This window comes from Herpailurus yagouaroundi, unplaced genomic scaffold (genome assembly GCF_014898765.1).
Source record: "Herpailurus yagouaroundi ecotype Mexico unplaced genomic scaffold, PumYag 208, whole genome shotgun sequence".
In the NCBI taxonomy this organism is placed as follows: Eukaryota; Metazoa; Chordata; class Mammalia; order Carnivora; family Felidae; genus Herpailurus; species Herpailurus yagouaroundi.
Genome location: NW_024412439.1, coordinates 10,478,572 through 10,498,268, shown reverse-complemented (window position 1 = coordinate 10,498,268; position 19,697 = coordinate 10,478,572). Strand labels below are relative to the sequence as shown.

The 19,697-nt window shown below is 56.3% G+C and overlaps 3 protein-coding genes and 1 long non-coding RNA gene across 7 annotated transcripts in view; 2 read left to right on the top strand and 2 right to left on the bottom strand.

Annotated features, from left to right (window-relative positions):
• Window positions 1-789: 789 nt before the first annotated feature.
• On the top strand, window positions 790-6,262 carry FGF11 (fibroblast growth factor 11). 3 transcript variants are annotated; one of them, XM_040453361.1, is made up of 5 exons: window positions 791-1,064; window positions 2,824-2,890; window positions 3,092-3,195; window positions 3,969-4,167; window positions 4,451-6,262. In XM_040453361.1, exons 1-5 carry the CDS (start codon window positions 918-920, stop codon window positions 4,519-4,521), a joined length of 588 nt encoding a protein of 195 aa, XP_040309295.1. In that variant the 5' UTR covers window positions 791-917; the 3' UTR covers window positions 4,522-6,262. The 3 variants fall into 3 exon arrangements, with proteins under 3 accessions (XP_040309296.1, XP_040309295.1, XP_040309294.1); XM_040453360.1 differs by having other exon boundaries at window positions 798-1,110; window positions 2,780-2,890; XM_040453362.1 differs by lacking the exon at window positions 2,824-2,890 and having other exon boundaries at window positions 790-1,110.
• A 133-nt stretch (window positions 6,263-6,395) lies between these two features.
• On the top strand, window positions 6,396-15,145 carry CHRNB1 (cholinergic receptor nicotinic beta 1 subunit). Of its 2 annotated transcripts, XM_040453355.1 has the most exons (11): window positions 6,396-6,507; window positions 6,593-6,732; window positions 7,325-7,369; window positions 8,048-8,157; window positions 8,263-8,371; window positions 8,936-9,083; window positions 9,666-9,875; window positions 12,769-12,992; window positions 13,492-13,673; window positions 13,996-14,143; window positions 14,434-15,145. In XM_040453355.1, exons 1-11 carry the CDS (start codon window positions 6,447-6,449, stop codon window positions 14,572-14,574), a joined length of 1,518 nt encoding a protein of 505 aa, XP_040309289.1. In that variant the 5' UTR covers window positions 6,396-6,446; the 3' UTR covers window positions 14,575-15,145. The 2 variants fall into 2 exon arrangements, with proteins under 2 accessions (XP_040309289.1, XP_040309290.1); XM_040453356.1 differs by lacking the exon at window positions 6,593-6,732 and having other exon boundaries at window positions 6,404-6,507.
• The window catches only part of LOC121016000 (uncharacterized), an 18,941-nt gene continuing 9,760 nt past the window's right edge, over window positions 10,517-19,697 (bottom strand). Inside the window, exon 3 of the long non-coding RNA XR_005784073.1 lies at window positions 10,517-10,528. This is a non-coding gene — a long non-coding RNA (uncharacterized LOC121016000). The remainder of the gene's footprint in view (window positions 10,529-19,697) is intronic.
• Window positions 16,104-19,697, bottom strand: part of ZBTB4 (zinc finger and BTB domain containing 4) — a 15,917-nt gene continuing 12,323 nt past the window's right edge. Inside the window, 1 exon segment of the mRNA XM_040453354.1 lies at window positions 16,104-19,671. Coding sequence (XP_040309288.1) covers window positions 18,773-19,671 — 899 coding nt within the window. The 3' untranslated portion in view covers window positions 16,104-18,772.

Here is a 19,697-nt window from a genome sequence, read left to right as displayed (position 1 = left end):
GGAGCCTGTTCACATTCGGGGACTGGTGATAACGTGGGTGCACGCCTCTCGGGGGGCTGGTTGGATTGGAGGGCGTGGGATCTAAACAAGCACCAGCTGTCCCCGAGGAAATTAAGGGGCAACCCGGGGGGGAGGGGGGGCGGGAAAAAACGGATGCTCCTTGTCGCGAGGTGACAGAGGCCCTCCAGACAACCACCTACCTGGTGAACCCACTAGGCAGGGTGGATTTGGAGGTGACTTCAAAAGGAGTGGGGGGTAACAAGGTGAGGAAGGGGGTTCAGCAGCTGGGAACCATGTGAAAAAAGGTATTGCCCAGAGACAGGGTCGGGGAACCCCTAATCGCTGAGCGGGGGACAGCCTGGGCTTCCCCAGACATAGTTTTGGGGGGACTTCAGTGGAAAAAAGTGGGGGACCCACTTAGAAGGTGGCAAAGACGCCAAGGTTGGGTTCCTCCCTGACATTGGCAGTGCCCCAGTAGGGATGAGTCAAAGCTAAGGACCCACACCCTTTAGATTACAAGGGTGGGTTTGGCAGGAGTGCGGGTCCCCAAAATAGGGTGGAAAGGTGCTTCGGGGTATTGCAACCACATCTTGGAAATTTTGAGGGTCTTGACTTTGGGATAAGGGAAGAGGGGCCAGGGACACCGGAGAACAGGGAAAGGGGGTAGTTTTCAGTAGGGGGCAAAAGTCCAGGGTGGGGTCAACAGAGATACGTAGGCTGCTGGGTCCAGTGGGGCTAGCACGGGGCCCAAGGGTGGGAGCTGGCGGCCGAGGGGCGGCGGGGGGGGCAGGGGCCCTGGCGCTTATCCTCAGCTCCAGTGGGTGGGGCGGTGAGTTGGGACCCCAGCGTCAAGAGCATGCCCCGGTGAGCGCGCTGGGGGCGCCTGCCGGTTTGGGGGTGTCTCCTCCCGGGGCGCCATGGCGGCGCTGGCCAGTAGCCTGATCCGGCAGAAGCGGGAGGTCCGCGAGCCCGGGGGCAGCCGGCCGGTGTCGGCGCAGCGGCGCGTGTGTCCCCGCGGCACCAAGTCCCTTTGCCAGAAGCAGCTCGTCATCCTTCTGTCCAAGGTGCGACTGTGCGGGGGGCGGCCCGCGCGGCCGGACCGCGGCCCTGGTGAGTGGCTGGAGCGGGGTCTCCGGGTCTGGGAGGTTGAGGCCAGGGACGCCGAAGGATGGGGCCCGACTGAGGGGGGGCTCCCCGAAAGTGAGAGGTGGGGTGGGCCAGGACGACACAGCTCCTGCCAGACCGTGCCTCAGTTTCCCTTCTCTTTTGCCCATACCCCCGAGTCTCCTTGCTGTCGAGGGCAAGGGGAAGGCTTGAGGGGCTGGGTCTGGCGCTCCGAAGCCTCGCGGCTCCGGCTCGGCCCCCCACTCCTCCCCCCCCACCCCCAACACAGGAGTCCCCACCCCCACCCCCACCGTCCGCCGCCTACGTGCCGGCTCTCGCGATTCTTTCAATCCCGAGCGCAGGGGCCTGGGGGTTCCGGACGCCTGGGTCACCCCGAGGGTTTCTGCAGCTCTGGCAGCCCCGCCCCCGCCCCGGTTCTCCCGCCCCTCCACGCCTTGGCTCGGTTCCCGCTGGCCGAGCCTGCCTGGCGCGGCGCCAATCTCCCCAGCTCTCCCCCGGGTGTCCTTGCAGCTACCTCGCCAGCCCGCCCCTCTGTGCGCCCGCCTCTGTGACCTGCGCTTCGAGAGGGGAGCCGGCCACCCCCCCCCATCACCCCCTACGCGACTCCGAAGGGGGCTCCCACACGATCGGGGGACCCTCCGGCGCGAGCAGCTCCGACCCAGTACAGGGCTGGAGACCCGCTGGGAGACTGGGGGGTCGTACCACCTACAAGGGGGTACAGGGAAGTCGGCCGAGCGCAAGCGACGGGGGAAGGAGAGTTGTGAGGGTTAGCGCGTAGTCCCCGTCCAGGCTCGGCTGGCAGGAGGCCCTCTGGCCCCGCTCCCGCCGACTCCCAGCTCCCCCAGGGGCAGCCCCCTCGTGCCCTCCTCCCCCCGCCGCCGGCCCTCCGCTTGGTACGGTCCGCAGCCCACCCTCTGAGTGGGACCCGGCCCCCACGTGACTCAGCCTGCCTCGCCAGCTCCCGGGCCCCCTTCTCCGCTTTCCTCGCTTTGGTACCGCACGTCCCCCACCTCAGGCGGGTTACCTGGCTGAAAGGGAGAGGCTGAGCCTCGGGGAGGGCTGGGCCCCCCGCGAGCCAGCAGACTGATAGACAGACAGACAGACAGACAGATGGGTCAGTGTCAGACAGGCCGGCACTGGGCCAAGGCAAGGCCCGCGCCAAGCGAGCGGCAGCCGCAGCAGCAGGTGCTGAGTCAGCGTCAGCCCCAGCCCCACCCCCACTCCCGAGGGGGCGCCCCTACCCCGTGGTCACCTGGCCGCCCCCCACGGCCGCAAGCACACTGCCCCTTCGGCGGTCCAGCCTGGCGCCCTCCGCCCTCTGCCTTTGGATGGATCTCCCCTTCCTTTTCCAACTCTTCTCCCCTCCCCCACTGGTGGTTGAGCTGTAGGGTAGGAATTAAGCCATTTAAATAAATTTCAATAAATTAAACAGAAAGCTGGGGGTTAGAGGAAGCAGAAGGGCCCCACCCCCCAGCTTCCTCCCGAGTCACAGAGAGGTGGCTGAGAGCGTGCTTAGAGGGGCTGAGGGCTGGGGCCCTGGGACCTGCGTCCTCCCCTCCATTCTCCCCTGGTTCTCTCCTCTGATCCCGCCAAGTGTAGGAATGTTTCTGGGAACAGAGATGTCATTTTCAAAGATGAATGTCTCTCTCTCCAGAGCCTCAGCTCAAAGGCATCGTCACCAAATTGTTCTGCCGCCAGGGTTTCTACCTCCAGGCGAATCCTGACGGGACCATCCAGGGCACCCCAGAGGACACCAGCTCTTTCAGTGAGAGAGGAAGCCAGCTGCTGGGGGGGAGGGGAGGGGAGAGCGGGGCTAGGAGGTGGCCATCCTGTGCCTGCTTCAAGTGCTGTCATTCTCCGTCTGGCTCTTTGACACCCCCCCCCCCCACCACCACCAAGGGAAGCAGGGGAGCCAGGATGGGGGTCTGAGGCTCGGGACACTGATGCCCCCTCTCTCCACCCCCAGCCCACTTCAACCTGATCCCCGTGGGGCTCCGTGTGGTCACCATCCAGAGTGCCAAGCTGGGTCACTACATGGCCATGAACGCCGAGGGGCTGCTCTACAGCTCGGTGAGACACTGAGGCCGAGTGGCCAGGGGATCGCCGGCCCTGCCAGGGCTCCCCAGCTACAGCCTTAACTACCGCTGGGACTCCCTCTCCCTCCAGCTCTTGCTGATGTGCTGTTATTGCCCACCGCAGAGCACCTCCGCTAGGGTCCCTCCCATCCCTGCTGCCTGCGTAGCCCCCCAAGCACCACCAGGCTCTTTGGCCAACTCTTCCGGCCTTTTGGAACTCCTGCACATCCTACTCCCTCCAGATTTCATGGTTACTGAACTTCGCCAGACTCAGCCCGGAGAGGGGCTGGCAAGAGAGGCTGGAAGGAGAGTAGAGAGCAGGTATCTTCTTATTCCAGGCCCCACCCCCACCTCCTCGGTGGGGGGGGGGGGGGGGTGACCAGATGCTCCCTCGTTCCCCCTTTCTCCTAGTTTCTGCACGGAGTAAGAAGTTGGCCCTCCAGCCCAAAACGCAGGGGTTGTATCCTGACTGGTTCTTTTTTAAGTTTATTTATTTTAGAGAGAGAGAGAGCAGGGGAGGGGCTGAGAGAGAGAGAGAGGGAGACGCAGAATCCAAAGCAGGCTCCAGGCTCCGAGCTGTCTGCACAGAGCCCGACGCGGGGCTCGAAATCTCGAGCTGTGAGATCATGACCTGAGCCGAAGCGGGAGGCTCAACCGACCGAGCCACCCAGGCGCCCCCTGGCTGCTTCTTCTGGGGCTCCCTTCTGTGCAGTGATAAGTCTTTTCGTCTCTGTCTCTGTGTGTCTTTCTGGCTCTTTGTCTCGTCAGCCGCATTTCACAGCTGAGTGTCGCTTTAAGGAGTGCGTCTTCGAGAATTACTACGTCCTGTACGCCTCTGCTCTCTATCGCCAGCGCCGCTCTGGCCGGGCCTGGTACCTGGGCCTGGACAAGGAGGGCCGAGTCATGAAGGGAAATCGAGTCAAGAAGACCAAGGCAGCGGCCCACTTTGTGCCCAAGCTCCTGGAAGGTGAGTATGGATGGACTCAAGGAAAGGACGTTGGGGGGAGGGTGCTGGCCTCGATGTGAACATTGAGTGACACACAGCTAAGGTACTAAAGAGGACACCTGTTATGAGGGGTCAAACCAGGAAGGCTCCGGCCCCTGGCCCCTGGGACTTTGGGGAGCCCTTCTCCTGTGGGTTGGGATTCCCAGAGGATGGGTGTTGGGGATGGGAGCCCTTTCAAAGCTGATTCTTCCCACGTCTCTCCGTGCCTAATTCTCCTTCCTGCTCCTCTCTCTCCCCTTCACAGTGGCCATGTACCGGGAGCCATCTCTCCACAGTGTCCCTGAGACCTCCCCTTCCAGTCCCCCTGCCCCCTGAAATGTAGTCCGTGGACTGGAGGCTCCTGGCCCTTGCACGGAGCCAGCCACAGCCACAGCCTGTCTCCCAGCCCTGCTCCCGGCCCCGCCCCCACCCGTGCCGCCACACTCATGCCCTGAGCAGCCAGGTCCCACCAGGTGCTCGATCCTGAGGGAGCCAAGGGGCTGGTTGTGACTCCCCAGGCTTCCCTGCTCCTCGGGCCTGGAAGTTCAGAGAGGGGGAGGCTGACAGTGGTCCTGGCTGATCCCTTCTTTCCTTCCACACTCACAGCCGCGCAAAGCCTTTTCCCAAGAAGGCGCCCGGGTTCCCAAAATGACAGAACCAGGACATAAATATTCCCCACCCCGGGGCTCAGCCAGTTCCTGGAGCCCTATGCCCTTTTCATTGCCACTGAACCATAGATGTATAGGTCTACTGGAGCTCAGGATCAGTTTCCTTTTTTCCCTCCTCCACCTTCTGCCTTGTTCTGGACAGGTTCTGGAACACCAGGCACCCTAGCCAGGGCCCTTTTTGCACTCAGGCTCTGGGCTGGATCCATCAGGCTTCTGTCCTTGACCCAGATGGACCCCCTGGTTTCCAGGTAGAGAGGGGCTGGGTATGAGCCCTGTCCAGCTGCTGGCCTTGGCCTGAACTAGGACCGGTCCCAGAACACCACAGTTTTAACTTTCTTATCCCAAAGACACCCACTGCTAGAGCATGGTGTTCTAGACACATATGGAGCCATACTTCCTCCTGAATCTCGGCTCTAGGACGTAGACCAGGACTCAGCCCTTTCCTCCAGGATGGAAACGAGGCCTGAATAGCCATAGTAATGCTCATACAGAGGAAGCTCTAGACCCATCCTCCTACCTTCTCTAGTAATGCGTTTCTTGGTGAATCAAGAAACACTTCTTGTTTTTCCTAGGTTTTCTAAAAATCTGATTCTTCCTATAGAATGCTAACCTTATTTATACATGCAGTTTCTAGCTCCTGCAACTCAGCTGGGGTCCCGCCGGGGAAACAGAGTCTGAGGAAGGGCAGAGGAGTTTGGGCAGGAATCCTTGGCTCATAGTAGGGAGGTTGGGATGAGCAGGGGGCCACAACCATGGCTTGTTTCGGCTGTGCTTGGGTTTGGGGGGGGGGGGAACATGAACACTTAGCTACCTCAGCAGGAATTCCTCCCAGGTCCCCTTTAAAGCTGAGGTCTTTAGGGTAATGAGTCTAGAATAAAAAGGATAAGAGGAGGGACACAACCTTGATCCCCCAGTGCAGAGACCCCAGTTCAGCAATAAGTTCCACCCCACTCCCCTACCAATCAGGCCAAGGAGGGCGAGGGCCTCTCGGGGCTCTAGACCTCATATACCCCCAGAGCTTCTAACTGACTAGAACTTGCTTAACTTACAGCTTATAACCTCAGCTAAGTTTTAGGTACCCAAAAAGGACCTGACTAGATTTTCCCAAAAAAGCGTGGAGAGCTTGGGGCAGGCCTGGAAAAGACCAGGAAGCCACCAGTGACTAGGAGGGACACTCTGAGTAGCCTCAGACCTGGGCAGGGTAGAGGAGAGGGCCCTAAAGGGAGGGGCTGGGGCTCAGAGGCTGGTCACTTTTCCTCAGGCTCTATTTCTGGCTTGTTGCAAGAGGGGTGCATATTCCCCTCACCCACACAGACCCCGCTCAGGCTCCACCCGTCTCCTGGCTCTGCTCCCAGGGGACAGGGTCTCCACTCCATGCTTTCTCAATTAAAGACGATTTGTACAACGATTTACACGTTGTCTGTCATCTGTGGGTGGCGGGCATTGGCAGTTGCTTGGGGCGGGACCAAGTCCCAGGGGCGGGGCGGGTGGGCTGGCGGCTGCCCCCCAACAACAGGTGCACATTCCTGGGCGCCTCGTCACTTCCCCTGCGCTGGCGAACGGAGCGAAGTCACTGAGCTACGCGGCCGGGCTATGACCTCTGGGGCGCTGCTGCTGCTGCTGCTGGGGGCGCTGGGGGCGCCGCTCGCCCCGGGTAAGTGCGGGCCTCAGAGGAGCAGTGACAGGACCAGGGGTCGTGGCAGGGCACGGTGGCTTCACTCAGTGCCCTCCTCTTCCAGGCGCCCATGGCTCGGAGGCGGAGGGCCGGCTCCTCGAGAAGCTTTTCTCGGGCTACGATAGCTCGGTGCGGCCGGCGCGGGAGGTGGGAGACCGTGTCGGGGTCAGCATTGGCCTCAGCCTGGCGCAGCTCATCAGCCTGGTGAGGGCGCACGCAGGGGTTTGAGGTCCGACTTGCGGAACGGCTGGGGGCGTGGCCTGGGGCGTGGCCGTGGCCTGCTGGGGGCGTGGCCAGGCCGGGAGATAGGCCGTGAGCCGAGATTGGGTCGAAATCGGGCCAATGGACAAGCTGTGGGCGTGGCCGCCGGACAGGCCAGGGGTGGGGCAGGCTAGGGCGGCGAGCCGGGCTGCGGGCGGATCCTGAAGTGAAGCCCGGACTCCACGGCGCGCTGGGGGGCGGGTCTTGAGGCGGGGTCGCAGGCTGGGGCGGAGCTTGGTGCGGGACCGGGTCAAGAGACCACAGCGGCTGGAGATGCAGGGTTGGGTGAACTGCAGGCTGTGGGCGGGGCCGGGGGTGGGCGGACTGGTAGATGAATTGGCTGGCCGGGTAGACGGCCGGAAGTTTCTGAGATAGAGGCGGGGCTCAAACCAGGGCAACATCTTGGAGGCAGGGCTTGGACCCGAGAGAGTGGGACTCCGGAAAAAGAGGGGTTTCCAGAGGGAGCTTGACCCTCCGAGCCCCTTCATTGCTCTCTATTCACGTCACCTCTACCCTTGAAATTTTTCCCTTCTAGAACGAGAAGGATGAAGAGATGAGCACAAAGGTGTACTTAGACCTGGTACGGAGACCCCGTGGGGTGGGAAAGGGCGTCCCGCTGCCTTTACAATTTCCTCCAACGTCCCGCTCAGTAAAGAGTATTATTTCTAAGAATCACGACCTCGGAGCACATGACCCAAAGGGAAGCTTCAGGAAACAATACGTATATTTACTATGAGAGTTGCATTCCATATTCTAATTTTTTTTCACACTTTGGGTACACCAAGTTTTTTATTTATTTCTGAGAGTGTGTGTGCACAAGCAGGGGAGGGGCAGAGAGACAGAGAGAGACACAGAGGCGGAAGCAGTCTCCGGGCTCTGAGCGGTCAGCCCAGAGCCTGACGCGGGGCTGGAACTCACGAACTGTGAGATCATGACCTGAGCCAAAGATTGACGTTTAACTAAGCCCCCAGGGGCCGCTTATTTGATTCCAGACACGCTGAAGGGTCGACAGCTGTAGTTTGAAAAACACTGTTTTAGTGGCTAGCTAGTGCCACCTGCTCAGTGGGGGAGGGGGAAATTAGCCGACGGGGTCCCAGCCAGTAAAGGTGCAGCCGGGATCAGAACCCCGACTTCCAGAACCCTAGTCCCTGCCTGCCGGCTTCCCTCCCTGGCACTCCCTTCCCGGGCTTCCTTCGGCCATCCCCAGTCCCCTCCCAGCCTCCAGCCCCGGACAGCCCCTCGGCCTCTGCTTCCACAGGGGTGGACTGACTACAGGCTGAGCTGGGACCCCGCGGAGCACGAGGGCATCGATTCACTGCGCATCGCGGCTGCATCCGTGTGGCTACCGGACGTGGTGCTCCTAAACAAGTAGGGTCTTCCCAAAGACCGGGAGGGGGGCGGGGTCGCCGAAGGGCGGGGTCTCCGGAGGGCGGGGTCCTGATCCTGGCAGCTGAGAAGACCCTTCACCCGCAGCAACGACGGAAATTTTGGCGTTGCTCTGGACTTGAACGTGGTTGTGTCCTCCGACGGCTCCGTGCGCTGGCAGCCTCCAGGCCTCTACCGCAGCAGCTGCAGCATCGAGGTGGCCGGGCTCCCCCTGGGAAGCTCAGGGCTCACAGAAACCTTGCTTCTCCCCAGAGGCTGACGCCCCTCCCTCCTCCCATATGCCCTCAACCTCACATCTCTCCCGCCCTCCTGATTTTCCGTTGTTGTGTGTGTGTGTTTTTTTTTAATGTTTATTTATTCTTGAGAGAGAGCCAGAGAGAGCCAGAGCGTGAGCGGGGGAGGGGCAGAGAGAGAGGGAGACACAGAATCTAAGCAGGCCCCAGGCTCTGAGCTGTCAGCACAGAGCCTGCCCGCAGGGCTGGAACCCACAAACCACGTGATCGTGACCTGAGCTGAAGTCAGACACTTAACCGACTGAGCCACCCAGGTGGCCCGATTTTCCGTTGTTTCTTCTCCTCCCGTCACTGTCCCTGACTTCCAGTCTTTCTCAGTGATCCCGCTTCCATTGGCCAAGGCCACCCCTAATAACCTTCCAATTCGTCTGTGACCTTCCAACTCCCCCAGTACCCCCCCCCCGCAACAGTTCTCTGGCAGCCCTGGTGACACCCCCCCCACATCACCCCCCCCCCCCCCCATCCAGGTCACCTACTTCCCTTTCGACTGGCAGAACTGCACCATGGTGTTCAGTTCTTACAGCTATGACAGCTCAGAGGTCAGCCTGCAGACCGCGTTGGGTCCTGACGAGCAGAAACGGCAGGAAGTGTACATTCATGAAGGGACCTTCATTGGTGAGCGGGCATGGCTCCCACGTCCATGGCCTTTATGCTTTCCAGTTTTTTTGTTGTTTTTTTTTTTAATTTTTTTCAATGTTTTTATTTATTTTTGGGACAGAGAGAGACAGAGCATGAACGGGGGAGGGGCAGAGAGAGAGGGAGACACAGAATCGGAAACAGGCTCCAGGCTCCGAGCCGTCAGCCCAGAGCCCGACGCGGGGCTCGAACTCACGGACCGCGAGATCGTGACCTGGCTGAAGTCGGACGCTTAACCGACTGCGCCACCCAGGCGCCCCTATGCTTTCCGGTTTCTAACAGGCTGATAAATACCGCCCCCTCTCCACCCCCCCCACCCCCCATCAGCAACGCCCGGGACAGCCCTGTGGGGTCAGCAAGACAAGTTTCGCAGATATGGAAAACTGAGACTTGTTCACGTTTATCAGAGATGGGCTGCCCAGCCTGATGTCCACAGCTAGCCCTTATCACATCAGCCACCTGAGGGTTAGGATGTGGCAGATCAAGCCGTATCTGGCACCGGTAAGGTCAGGTCCTACATCTGTGTCCTGTTCTTCTCTCTTCCCCTCTCCTTCCTCCCAGAGAATGGCCAATGGGAAATTATCCACAAGCCTTCTCGGCTAATCCAGCCTCCGGCGGATCTGAGGGGAGGCGGGGAAGGACAGCGGGAAGAAGTCACCTTCTACCTCATCATTCGTCGGAAGCCTCTCTTCTACCTGGTCAATGTCATTGCCCCGTGCATCCTCATCACTCTCCTGGCCATCTTCGTCTTCTACCTGCCTCCAGATGCAGGTAAGGGAGGGAAGGGCCCTGCCAACCTCCCCACTTCTCTCCATCCAGTAACTTCTGCCTCTTCCCTTTCAGAATCCTAGGATCTCCTTCTTGGGACCAATAAGCTCCTGGGATTAGACAATTCTCCTTTATCCTTCTCCCATTCCTGGTATCCTCCCCAGCTCACTCCCCTCTTTTCCAGACACCTACTAGTCCCTTGGCCTCCTATCCCCCTTCGAAACAATAGTGACATTTCTCTAGGAGGCAGCAGAGTAACCTTGGGCAAATTCTTTCCTCTCTCTGTGTCTCAATTTCCTGATCTGGAAATGGGGACAATTGTTGTCTCGACCTGATAGGATTATTCTGAGGATGAATTGAGTTAATAGAACCGTGCCCGGCACCAAGTAAGTTCTGTGTAAGCATTAGTATTATTTTTACTATTTTTGAGCCTTGCTAGAAGTAGTATAATGAACACGTTGCATATATTAACTCAATTCTAATCTTTACAACTCCGTGAGGTAAGTACTGAACTGTCTTCCCATTTTACGGAGGAAGACAAAGAGGCTGAGAGAGTTTAAGGCATTTGCCCGACATTAGGCAGTCAGAGAGAGTTGGTGCCAGCCTGATTCACAGACAGAAATCCTCAACTCTGGTATTTAAAGCACTCTTTCCTTCTCTCTGGCATTGAGTTCTCCGTCTAGAGAAGGAGAATGATCCAGCTCTAGAACACACTTCCAAATGTAACTTCTACTTCCTCCCTGAGCAGGGCAAATCTTGGAACCCAATATTACAGGACTAAAGTAGAACAGACCATAAAAGTTATTTATTTCCATACCTTCCTTGAAGTTCGAGGTGCCTGTTGTATGCCCCAAGAATAATCAGCCACCTGGCACATCCTTATATACTTTGTTTCATTTTTAGATCCTTCAAATTGCTATTTAGTTCCTTAAAAAAGCTACAAGGGTTGGTCTATTCGTTCGTGCAATGATATTTGTTGAGCATCTATAATGTGCGAGGCACTGGGGCTACCTCAGTGAATAAAAGAGACAAAAATCTCTGCCCTCCTGGAGTTTATGGTCTAGTGGGGGAAACAGCCAACAACCAAAATAAATAAATCTATTAGGGTGTATACTGGGAGAGGACAAGTCCTAAAGAGGAAAATAAAGTAGGAAAAGCGGTTAGGGAGGATGAGAATGGGGGCAGGGGTTGTAATTTAAACTAGAATGGTCAGGGGTGCCTGGCTGGCTTGGTCGGTATAGCACGTGACTCTTGATCTCAGGGTTGTGAGTTCAAATCCCATGGGGGGTGTAGAGATTACTTAAAATCTTAAGGGGCGCCTTGGTGGCTCAGTCAGATGAGGGACCACCTCTTGATTTCAGCTCAGGTCATGATCCCAGGATCATGGGATCAAGCCCCATGGCAGGCTCTTGGTGCTGAGCATGGAGCCTGCTTACGATTTTCTCTCTCTCTCTCTCTCTGTCTCTGTCTCTGTCTCTTCCCTGCTCGTGCTATCTCTATCTCTCTGTCTAAAAAATAAATAAAATCTTGGGGCGCCTGGGTGGCGCAGTCGGTTGAGCGTCCAACTTCAGCCAGGTCACGATCTCGCGGTCCGTGAGTTCGAGCCCCGCGTCAGGCTCTGGGCTGATGGCTCAGAGCCTGGAGCCTGTTTCCAATTCTCTGTCTCCCTCTCTCTCTGCCCCTCCCCCGTTCATGCTCTGTCTCTCTCTGTCCCAAAAATAAATAAACGTTGAAAAAAAAATTAAAATAAATAAATAAATAAATAAAATCTTAAGGAATAGAACGGTCAGCCAGTGCCTCACTAAAAAGGAAATATTGGATCAGTATTTGAACAAAGAGTGAAGGGGTTGAGAGAATGTTCCCTGGCAGATATCTGGGGGGAAGAATGTATCAGGTGCAGTTAGCAGTGAATGCGGACTCTGGAGTGGGAGTGAGCCTTGCGTATTCGAGAAGTAGCCAGGATGACTGAATGAAGTAAGTGAGAAGGAAAACAGTAGGAGATAAAGTCAGAGAGTTAGCAGAAGGCCTTGTCAACCATACTAAACACTTTGGCTTTTATGCCGAAGAAGATGAGAAGCCACTGAAAGGTTCTGAGAAGGAAAGGGATGTATCTGATTTCCATTTTAACAGGATCAGTCTGGCTGCTCTGTTGAGAACAGTCAGCAGGGGTAAAGACAATGAGGCAAAGAGGAAGCGTTCTATTTTTTTTTAATTTCTTTATTTTTTAATGTTTATTTATTTTTGAGGAGAGAGAAACAGTGCGTGTGAGTGGGGGAGGAGCAGAGATCTGGGGGGGGGGCGGCGGGTACAGAGGATCTGAAGTGGGCTCTGGGCTGACAGCAGAGAGCCCCAGGTGGGGCTCGAACTCACCAACCGTAAGATCATGACCTGAGCAGAAGTCGCACGCTTAACCAACTGAGCCACCCAGGCGCCCCGAGGAGGTCTTTATAATAACTCAGACCTGAGGTAATGGTACTTTGTATGGTTATATTTTGAAAGGAAAACCAGTAGGGTTTGCTATGGATTGGGTATGGGTTAAGAGAGAGGGAGGAGAGTTGAGCAGGACTGAGAGCCACAGAAATGATGGATTTGTCACTTCTGAAGTGGGAAAGGCTGTGGGAGGGGTTGGTGGTCGAGGGATTAGGTTTTGGACAGGTTAATTTTGAGATGTCTCTTGGACATCCAGGTGGAGAAGTTAAATCGGCAGGTGGCTATAAATCTGGAGTGTAGGAGAGTAAGTCCGAGCTGGAGGTTATCGTTGTAGGACTCATCTGCCTGCAGTTGGCCCTTCCAAAAGCCTGTCCTTGAGTGGCCTGGAGACATGGTCACTGATTATGCCATGGAAATCGCCTTCTGGCAAAGCCTAATCCTTCCACCTTCCTCTCTGCCCCGCAAGGAGAGAAGATGGGGCTCTCGATCTTTGCCCTGCTGACCCTGACTGTGTTCCTGCTGCTGCTGGCAGACAAAGTTCCTGAGACCTCCCTGTCTGTCCCCATCATTATCAAGTACCTCATGTTCACCATGGTGCTCGTCACTTTCTCAGTCATCCTTAGCGTCGTGGTCCTCAACCTGCACCATCGCTCACCCCACACCCACCAAATGCCCATTTGGGTCCGTCAGGTAAGATGTCCTTCTCCAACCAGTGTTAACTCTCAGTCCTAGCATTCGTCTTTTTGTGCAGGTGCCACTCCTCTCTCCTACCAACTTCACAGACCTGAGCGATAACTACAACCCCTGGTAGAGTGTTCAAGTGCCAAGGCCAGTTGGGTGTTGAAAGGTTGCACAGTCAACTTTACCCTCCTGACATTATCATGTCCTAGATCCCCTATTGGCTTCATCAATACTGCCCATCCCTGGGTCGCAGGGAAACATCCTCGGGCTCAGGTCCTGTCAGGGTGGAAGCCGTCGGAACTTTGTTTTCGGGACAGGATGCCTCCAACCCACTTAAGTTAAGGCCGCGTGGTTGCACTTCCTCGCTGTGCAGCTGGGGGACGCGCGCACGCATGCGCAGGGATGGGCAGGTGGTTGGGGACGGTGAGCTACTTCCCTTCCCGTCTGAAAGCATGAGAGCCCCCCCACCCCCAGCCACCCACGACCAATATGCCTTTCTACTCAGCAGATCTTCATCCACAAACTCCCTCCATACCTGGGTCTGAAGAGGCCCAAACCTGAGAGAGACCTGATGCCGGAGCCACCTCCTGTAGCCCTCAGGGACTCTCCAGCAAGTGGCTGGGGTCGAGGAACAGATGAATATTTCATCCGGAAGCCACCGAACGATTTTCTCTTCCCCAAACCCAACAGGTAGTACCTACTCTCCGTCGCCTACAAGGAAGGGAGAGCGTGAACTACCGTTCCCAGAAGGCTGTGCAGAGGCAGGCGGCTTAAGGTCCCGGAAGATGCCCTTGAGCATCATGGGAAGTGTAGTACCCCTTCTGCCGCCTACTTTGCGGAAAGGCGGAAACTAAAGCGTAGAGGGATGGGAGGAATTGCGGAAGACTGGAGAGGTCGTCGCTGACGGGGAGAGCCTAGAGGGCCCTCTCACGTTTCGAAAACTGACAAGAATGTTGGAGGAGGGAATTGGGATGGAGCCTAGAGCGTGGCCAAACTGTCCCGCCTCTTCCAGGTTCCAGCCTGAACTGTCTGCCCCGGACCTGCGGCGATTTATCGATGGCCCAAACCGGGCTGTGGGCCTGCCTCCCGAGCTGCGGGAGGTCGTTTCCTCGATCAGCTACATCGCTCGACAGCTGCAGGAACAGGAGGACCACGACGCGGTAAGTCCAATGAGGGTGGAGCAGGGCAGGGCCTGGGTGGCCTTGGCTCCACCCGCCAATCCAGGCTCCGCCCCTAGCACTCGGTTTGGTTTCTGATTGGAAGCTTGCCTCCTTTGGTTCCGCCCCCTGTTTTCCGACTGGCTCTTCACTCCATCCATCTCCCGCAGTTTCGCTTTCCTCTGTCCCACGGCCCGCCCCTGTCTCAGAGCTCGTAGGACAGGGTAAGGGTAGCGGGCAGACCTTCCCTGGGGGTCTGCAGCTCAGGAACAGTTTACTCTGCCTACCCCCAGCTGAAGGAAGACTGGCAATTTGTGGCCATGGTAGTGGATCGCCTTTTCCTCTGGACCTTCATCATCTTCACGAGCGTTGGGACCCTCGTCATCTTCCTGGATGCCTCGTACCACTTGCCCCCTGCCGACCCCTTTCCTTGAGGACAGAGGGCCAAGACCCAGGTCCTCTGCGGGCTGCATTGAGAGTCCGGCGGTACTCTCGAGTCCTATCCCTTTCTGCCTCTCGACTCCACTAGGAATCCGGCCCTCCCAGGTCATTGCCTTTATGGGGAGCGAGCCGAAGTGGGACGGGGCCGACTGAAGCCTTGGGCCCCAATAGACATGCACTATCAGTTTATTTAGTCTTTGGTTTCTTGTAGAAGTTCCTTTGGATAGCAACACTAGCTTCCCAGTATAATGGAACAAAGAACAAGAACTAGACTGTAAGCCTTTTGAGGGCAGGAACTGTGCCTCGTTCACTGTAACATCCCCAGCTCCTAGCACAGGTCCTGACCTATAGGATTGTAGGTGCTTAACGTCTGTTGAGTGAATAGGGGTTTTGTTGTTGTTGTTGTTGTTGTTGTTGTTGTTTTTTCCTGGAAGGAAATGCACCAAATAATAGTGCTTATGTTTGCATGTTGAGACTAGTGATCTTTGTTTTCACCTTTCTGTAATTTATTTTTTTGTAATAAGTGTTATCTTTAGGATAAAAAAAAAAAGGTTATGTCTAAAAGGATGCATTTGTAATAAGGGGGGGGGGGGAGAAAGAGCCCTTTAAATCCTTCCTTCAGGTTTCAGCTTTGGTGCTCAAACTTTGGATAAGCTAAGCTATTGAACTGCTCTGGGCCTAAGTTTCCACATCTGTAAAATGAGGCGAATGACAGGACCTACTCCCTTAGTCTGAGGGTTATGTGACAAGATGGGAGCAAACGCATGATACAGCAGACATCAGAGGTTGCCAACTGGTGTGTTTTGTTTGACCTGTGTTGTTGACCTCACAGGTTTCAGTGTGAGTTCACTACTTTAAAAGTTTGGATAGTGCACAGAGAAATTTAGATGTCCGGCTTCCCTTGGGGGAGGGAAATTAAACATACGGTAACACCAGGCCTGACTCCCCTGTTGGCAGCAACCTGAGGGGTAGTGGCTGCCTGGTCTGGTCAAGGTTATTTGTACCAGAATTCTTCAAAGCCCCCACCCACCTGACCCACGACTTCCCTCATTTTACTTGCCTGTCCCATTAGACAAAGTAAAGGGGAGGGGAGGGGGGGGGATGAGGAGTTGAAGGTAGTGGGGGGCTAGGAGTGGAAAAAGAAAGCTTGCCGTATCCCATGACTGTCACTTGTTTTGTGCGTCGGTTTCCTTTCAATTTGGAGACAGGGTTGCACCTGGTTTAAGGCGCATGGGCCACTAGGATCTTGTGCCCAGCAGGCTGTGTGAACTGGACTGAGTTCATGTTTCTGCCTGGAGGTCAGACCAAAGTCAGCTTGAGCCTGGTGGCTGCGGCCATTATGGTGAAGCATGTAGGGTCACCAGGCCCTCACGCCTCCTCGGTTGCTGGAAGCTGTGGCCCCAAGAGGGATAATACAGCTGCAGCTCCCAGGATCCCTGTGGGACAGGGCAAGCGTGTCCCTGTCCGGCCGACCCACCAGCCACGAAAACAAGTGCGCTTGGCGTACTACTGAGGAGGACAGTTTGTTTGTCTTGTTGGTTTATTGGCCTAGAGAGTTGGACACACACACAGATGCGGAGATAAATATTGGTCAGTTTCTCTAAATCTGGGTCCTCACTACATATAGAGCTATAGTCTGTAGAATTCTAAACCTTGCGTGCTGTGGCACAGAACCAGTGGCCTTCCCATTCCTCCGTCACCCCTCTTCCCAGGGAGCATGGGGAAAGAGGGCACAAACTGACAAGACCCGAATGACTTTCAAAAGACGAGATTGCAAAATCCCAAATTTCCAACCTCTGAAATTCACAATATTCAGGTTCCCCAGCTCAGATACATATTTTTAATCTCCGATTTTGCCACAATCTCATTGATTGCCCAGAACGACCACATTCTGGAAACTATTTTCCTAAATCGTCATTAAAAAAAAAAAAAAAAAAAAAAATGTCTACAATCTCAGTTCTCCCAAAATGTCCACAGTTTTGGAATTTTGACCTGTTCTGAAATTCGAATTGCCCGGTCCACCCTCAACTCCTTCCATTTCCTGTGCCTTTTTGCCTCAGAGGAGTGCAGGTTAAGGATCTAGGGGAAGCAATTGTAGCATCTGCTCCCTGCCTCCAAGGCCTTTCTGTCTCTCTTGTGGTTCCGCTGTGTGTATGTGTGTGTGTGTGTGTGTGTGTGTGTGTGTGTGTGTGTGTGTGTAGGTGTATATATATATGTGTGTGTGTAGATATATATATAAAATTTGTGTGTAGATATATATATATGTATTTTTTATTATGTTCTTTTTTCGCAGTTTTTCTAAAGTGCCAGAAACAAGATTTGTGGGAATTTTTTAGTGATTTTTTTTTGCATTTTCCCGTTTTAAGCATTTTTCCCCCTTAAAAATTGGAACTTGGTACATTCAGTAGGAAACTCTTCACTCGGACTGTGGCCAAGACCAAGAAAAGTGCAAAGAGACAGAGGAGGAGTGGAGGAGTGATACTCCTCCATGGTTAACATTCAGGAGCCTGTCAGAAACCTCCCCCTTCCTATATGCTAGGAGGGTCAGATGCTCCTGGTCCTTCCCTCGAGCTCACCTCCCTCCAAAAGCCATGGTCTTGCCCTTTCAGCATCGTTGAGAGGGCGGCCATCTTGGCCCCAGAAAACAGTAGCTGGGAAAAAGCTGCCATTTAGGTGACGGCAGCCTTTCCCCTTTTTAAACTGCACTCCTGTAATTCCCATTTGTCAAATTTCCTCCCCCAAACTGGCTCTCCCCTTGTGAGCTGTTTTTATTTGGGGGGGGGGAGGAGGTGGGTGGGATGGGAAATGTTCATCCAATCACAGAGTGGGGACGCCCGGTCATCAAAGAGAATTAGGAGCAAACGTTTCTTCAACTCCCCCGCTGGAAGGAAACATACGGACCCCTGACCAGGGTTAACTAGTGCAAATTAGGGATTAGGGACTGTTTCGGGTCCCTGCACCCCATCCCTAGGCTGGGATCTTTGGGTGTGGGGAACTGAGTCAAAGATGGGGTATAAGGTGCTATTTTGGAGGAAAAATTGGTGGGGATACCCCAAAGCCCACCAAGGGAGTAGGATGGTTCCCCAAAAACCACCTGGAGTGAATGGTGAGGGAAGCGACACTGGGGAAGATGGAGGTAAAAGTAAGGACGGGAGGTCATGTGCAAATCTTGGGTTTACCCACCCATCCAACCCCCATCACTTTTCTGGCTATTTGGTCTAGTCTGGGAGAAACCATCAGGAAAAAAAAAACAAAAAACCAGGGAGAAAGTAGATTCTCTTCCCCATCGCATAGGGAGCTCCTCCCTCCTGGCCCCCAAATCTGATTTAGCCCAGAAGAGGCCATAGGTAGAGGCAGGAAGAGGTGTGATCTACTCACCTCTTTGCCTTGGAAGAAGAATCTGGGGCTCACTGGATTTGAGGGTCAAGATAGGGCTGAGATTAGTGCTGCCCTGGGCTGGGGAAGTGCTCAGCCGTGGAACAGATGGGTAGCCCTCCCCCCAACACCTCCTTGACCTGGATGGGAAGAGGCCATCTCCAGAGTCTAGGAGAATGAGGAGGAATGTGGAAGATCCAAAGGCATGGAAGCCAAAGAAGGCATGGCGTCTTAACGTGAAGGGAACAGGGACACAGAACCCCACCCCTGGGAAGAATGGAACCTGGAGCCAAGCTCCCAGATGGGTGGGTGTCGGGTATCACAATGGTCTGGTCCAGGCCCTGGGCCACAGAGAATGGAATGTGCTAGGAAGCATCTAGGCAGGGTCTTGGAGAAAGCTGCACAACGAGGGGAGGTCACTAGGCGAGAGAGATGGTTCCCCCCCCTCCCCCGGGTTTACGAATCAGGAGGGTGGGTTAGACATTCAGAGCTGGTGGGGGCCGTGAGTAGAGATTCCTAGAAGTATATTGCTCAGTTGCCCCAAGGGCTGAAGAAGGGATGGGGGCTGGCCCTGCCCCTCGCGGAGGCCATTCCCTGGAGGAGAACCGAGAGGGGAGCCACCAAAGATCCCTCCCCAGGAGACGGGAAAACTACAATCTCACACAAAGCAGCCTGACCCCTGAGCTCCAGGGGCCCCCAAGTCCCTGCACAAGAGTGTGGAGGGGCTCCCAAGGGGCAGGGAAGCCAGGGAGCTGGTAGTGGCAGGGGGTTCAGGGAGGGTGGCATCTGGTGAAAGGGGGGAGGTGGGCCCAGAGCTCACCCCACATCTCCCTTCTGGGTTCTCTCAAGCCCCGCCCTTTCCCCCTCTCCCTTAGGGGGGACTGGGGGAGGAAGAGTCGGGGGAGGTGGAGTCGGGGGCGTAGGGGGTGCTGCTTGAGGATTGACTGCGTAGCCAAAGACCCCTGGAAGGAAGGGGAGGGCGCCCCCACCCTTCTCGTCAGGTAGGACCATGTTGAGAGCAACCGGGAGTGCGGTCAAGTTGCTGAAGTTATAAGGGTAGGCGGCAAGGAGCTGGGGGCCGTAGACCAGTGGGTAGGGCTCGGGGTAGAAGGTGACTTTGGCGGCCCCCATCCCCTCCACGCGGTCCCCCTCCCCGGCCCCCACCGGCCCCTCGCTCCCCGCTTTGCCCCTCCCACCACTAGGTTCCCTGCCGCTCCCGATCAGAGCCAGTGGAAATTCCTGCACGGGCGGATAGGCATAGGTGCCCCCTCCTGCCACCAGCGGGGGCTCCTCACCCCCGGAGATGACAGGGTCCTGGAGAGACGCGGTCTCGGAAGCTTCCTCCGCGGCCGCGCCCCCACCCCCTGCCTCCCCGCTGGAAGAGGAGACTTGCATCTCCTGGGGGGCCTCCTCCTTGACATCCCCGGGTCTGGTGGCAGCGCTGCCCTTGGAGTAGGCAATGACGGGCGTGGGGGTGCCCCCGGGCCGCTCGGCGGCGTGCCTCTGCGCGTGGCGGCTCAGGGCGGCCGCCGTCTTGCACACCTTGGCGCAGTGAGAGCAGGCGAAGCGGGTGGAGGGCCGCCGGCCGGCCCGGGAGCCGTGCGCGCCGCCGCCGTGCGCCTCCTGGTGCTTGCGCAGCTTCCGCAGGGTGGCGAAGGTCTGGGCGCAGTCCCCGCAGCGGTGCCTCCGCTCGCCCCGGGCGCGCCCCGCGGGGCACCTATGCCTATCCGCCCGTGCAGGA

Excerpts from the sequence above, each read along its gene's own strand:
- FGF11 (XM_040453360.1), top strand. The coding sequence starts at position 918 with ATGGCGGCGCTGGCCAGTAGCCTGATCCGGCAGAAGCGGGAGGTCCGC. Across the intron at positions 1,111-2,779 it reads GCGGCCGGACCGCGGCCCTG|AGCCTCAGCTCAAAGGCATC; the intron begins GTGAGTGGCTGG and ends CTCTCTCTCCAG. Across the intron at positions 4,168-4,450 it reads TGTGCCCAAGCTCCTGGAAG|TGGCCATGTACCGGGAGCCA; the intron begins GTGAGTATGGAT and ends TCCCCTTCACAG.
- CHRNB1 (XM_040453355.1), top strand. The coding sequence starts at position 6,447 with ATGACCTCTGGGGCGCTGCTGCTGCTGCTGCTGGGGGCGCTGGGGGCG. Across the intron at positions 9,876-12,768 it reads CTACCTGCCTCCAGATGCAG|GAGAGAAGATGGGGCTCTCG; the intron begins GTAAGGGAGGGA and ends CTGCCCCGCAAG. Across the intron at positions 13,674-13,995 it reads CTCTTCCCCAAACCCAACAG|GTTCCAGCCTGAACTGTCTG; the intron begins GTAGTACCTACT and ends CGCCTCTTCCAG.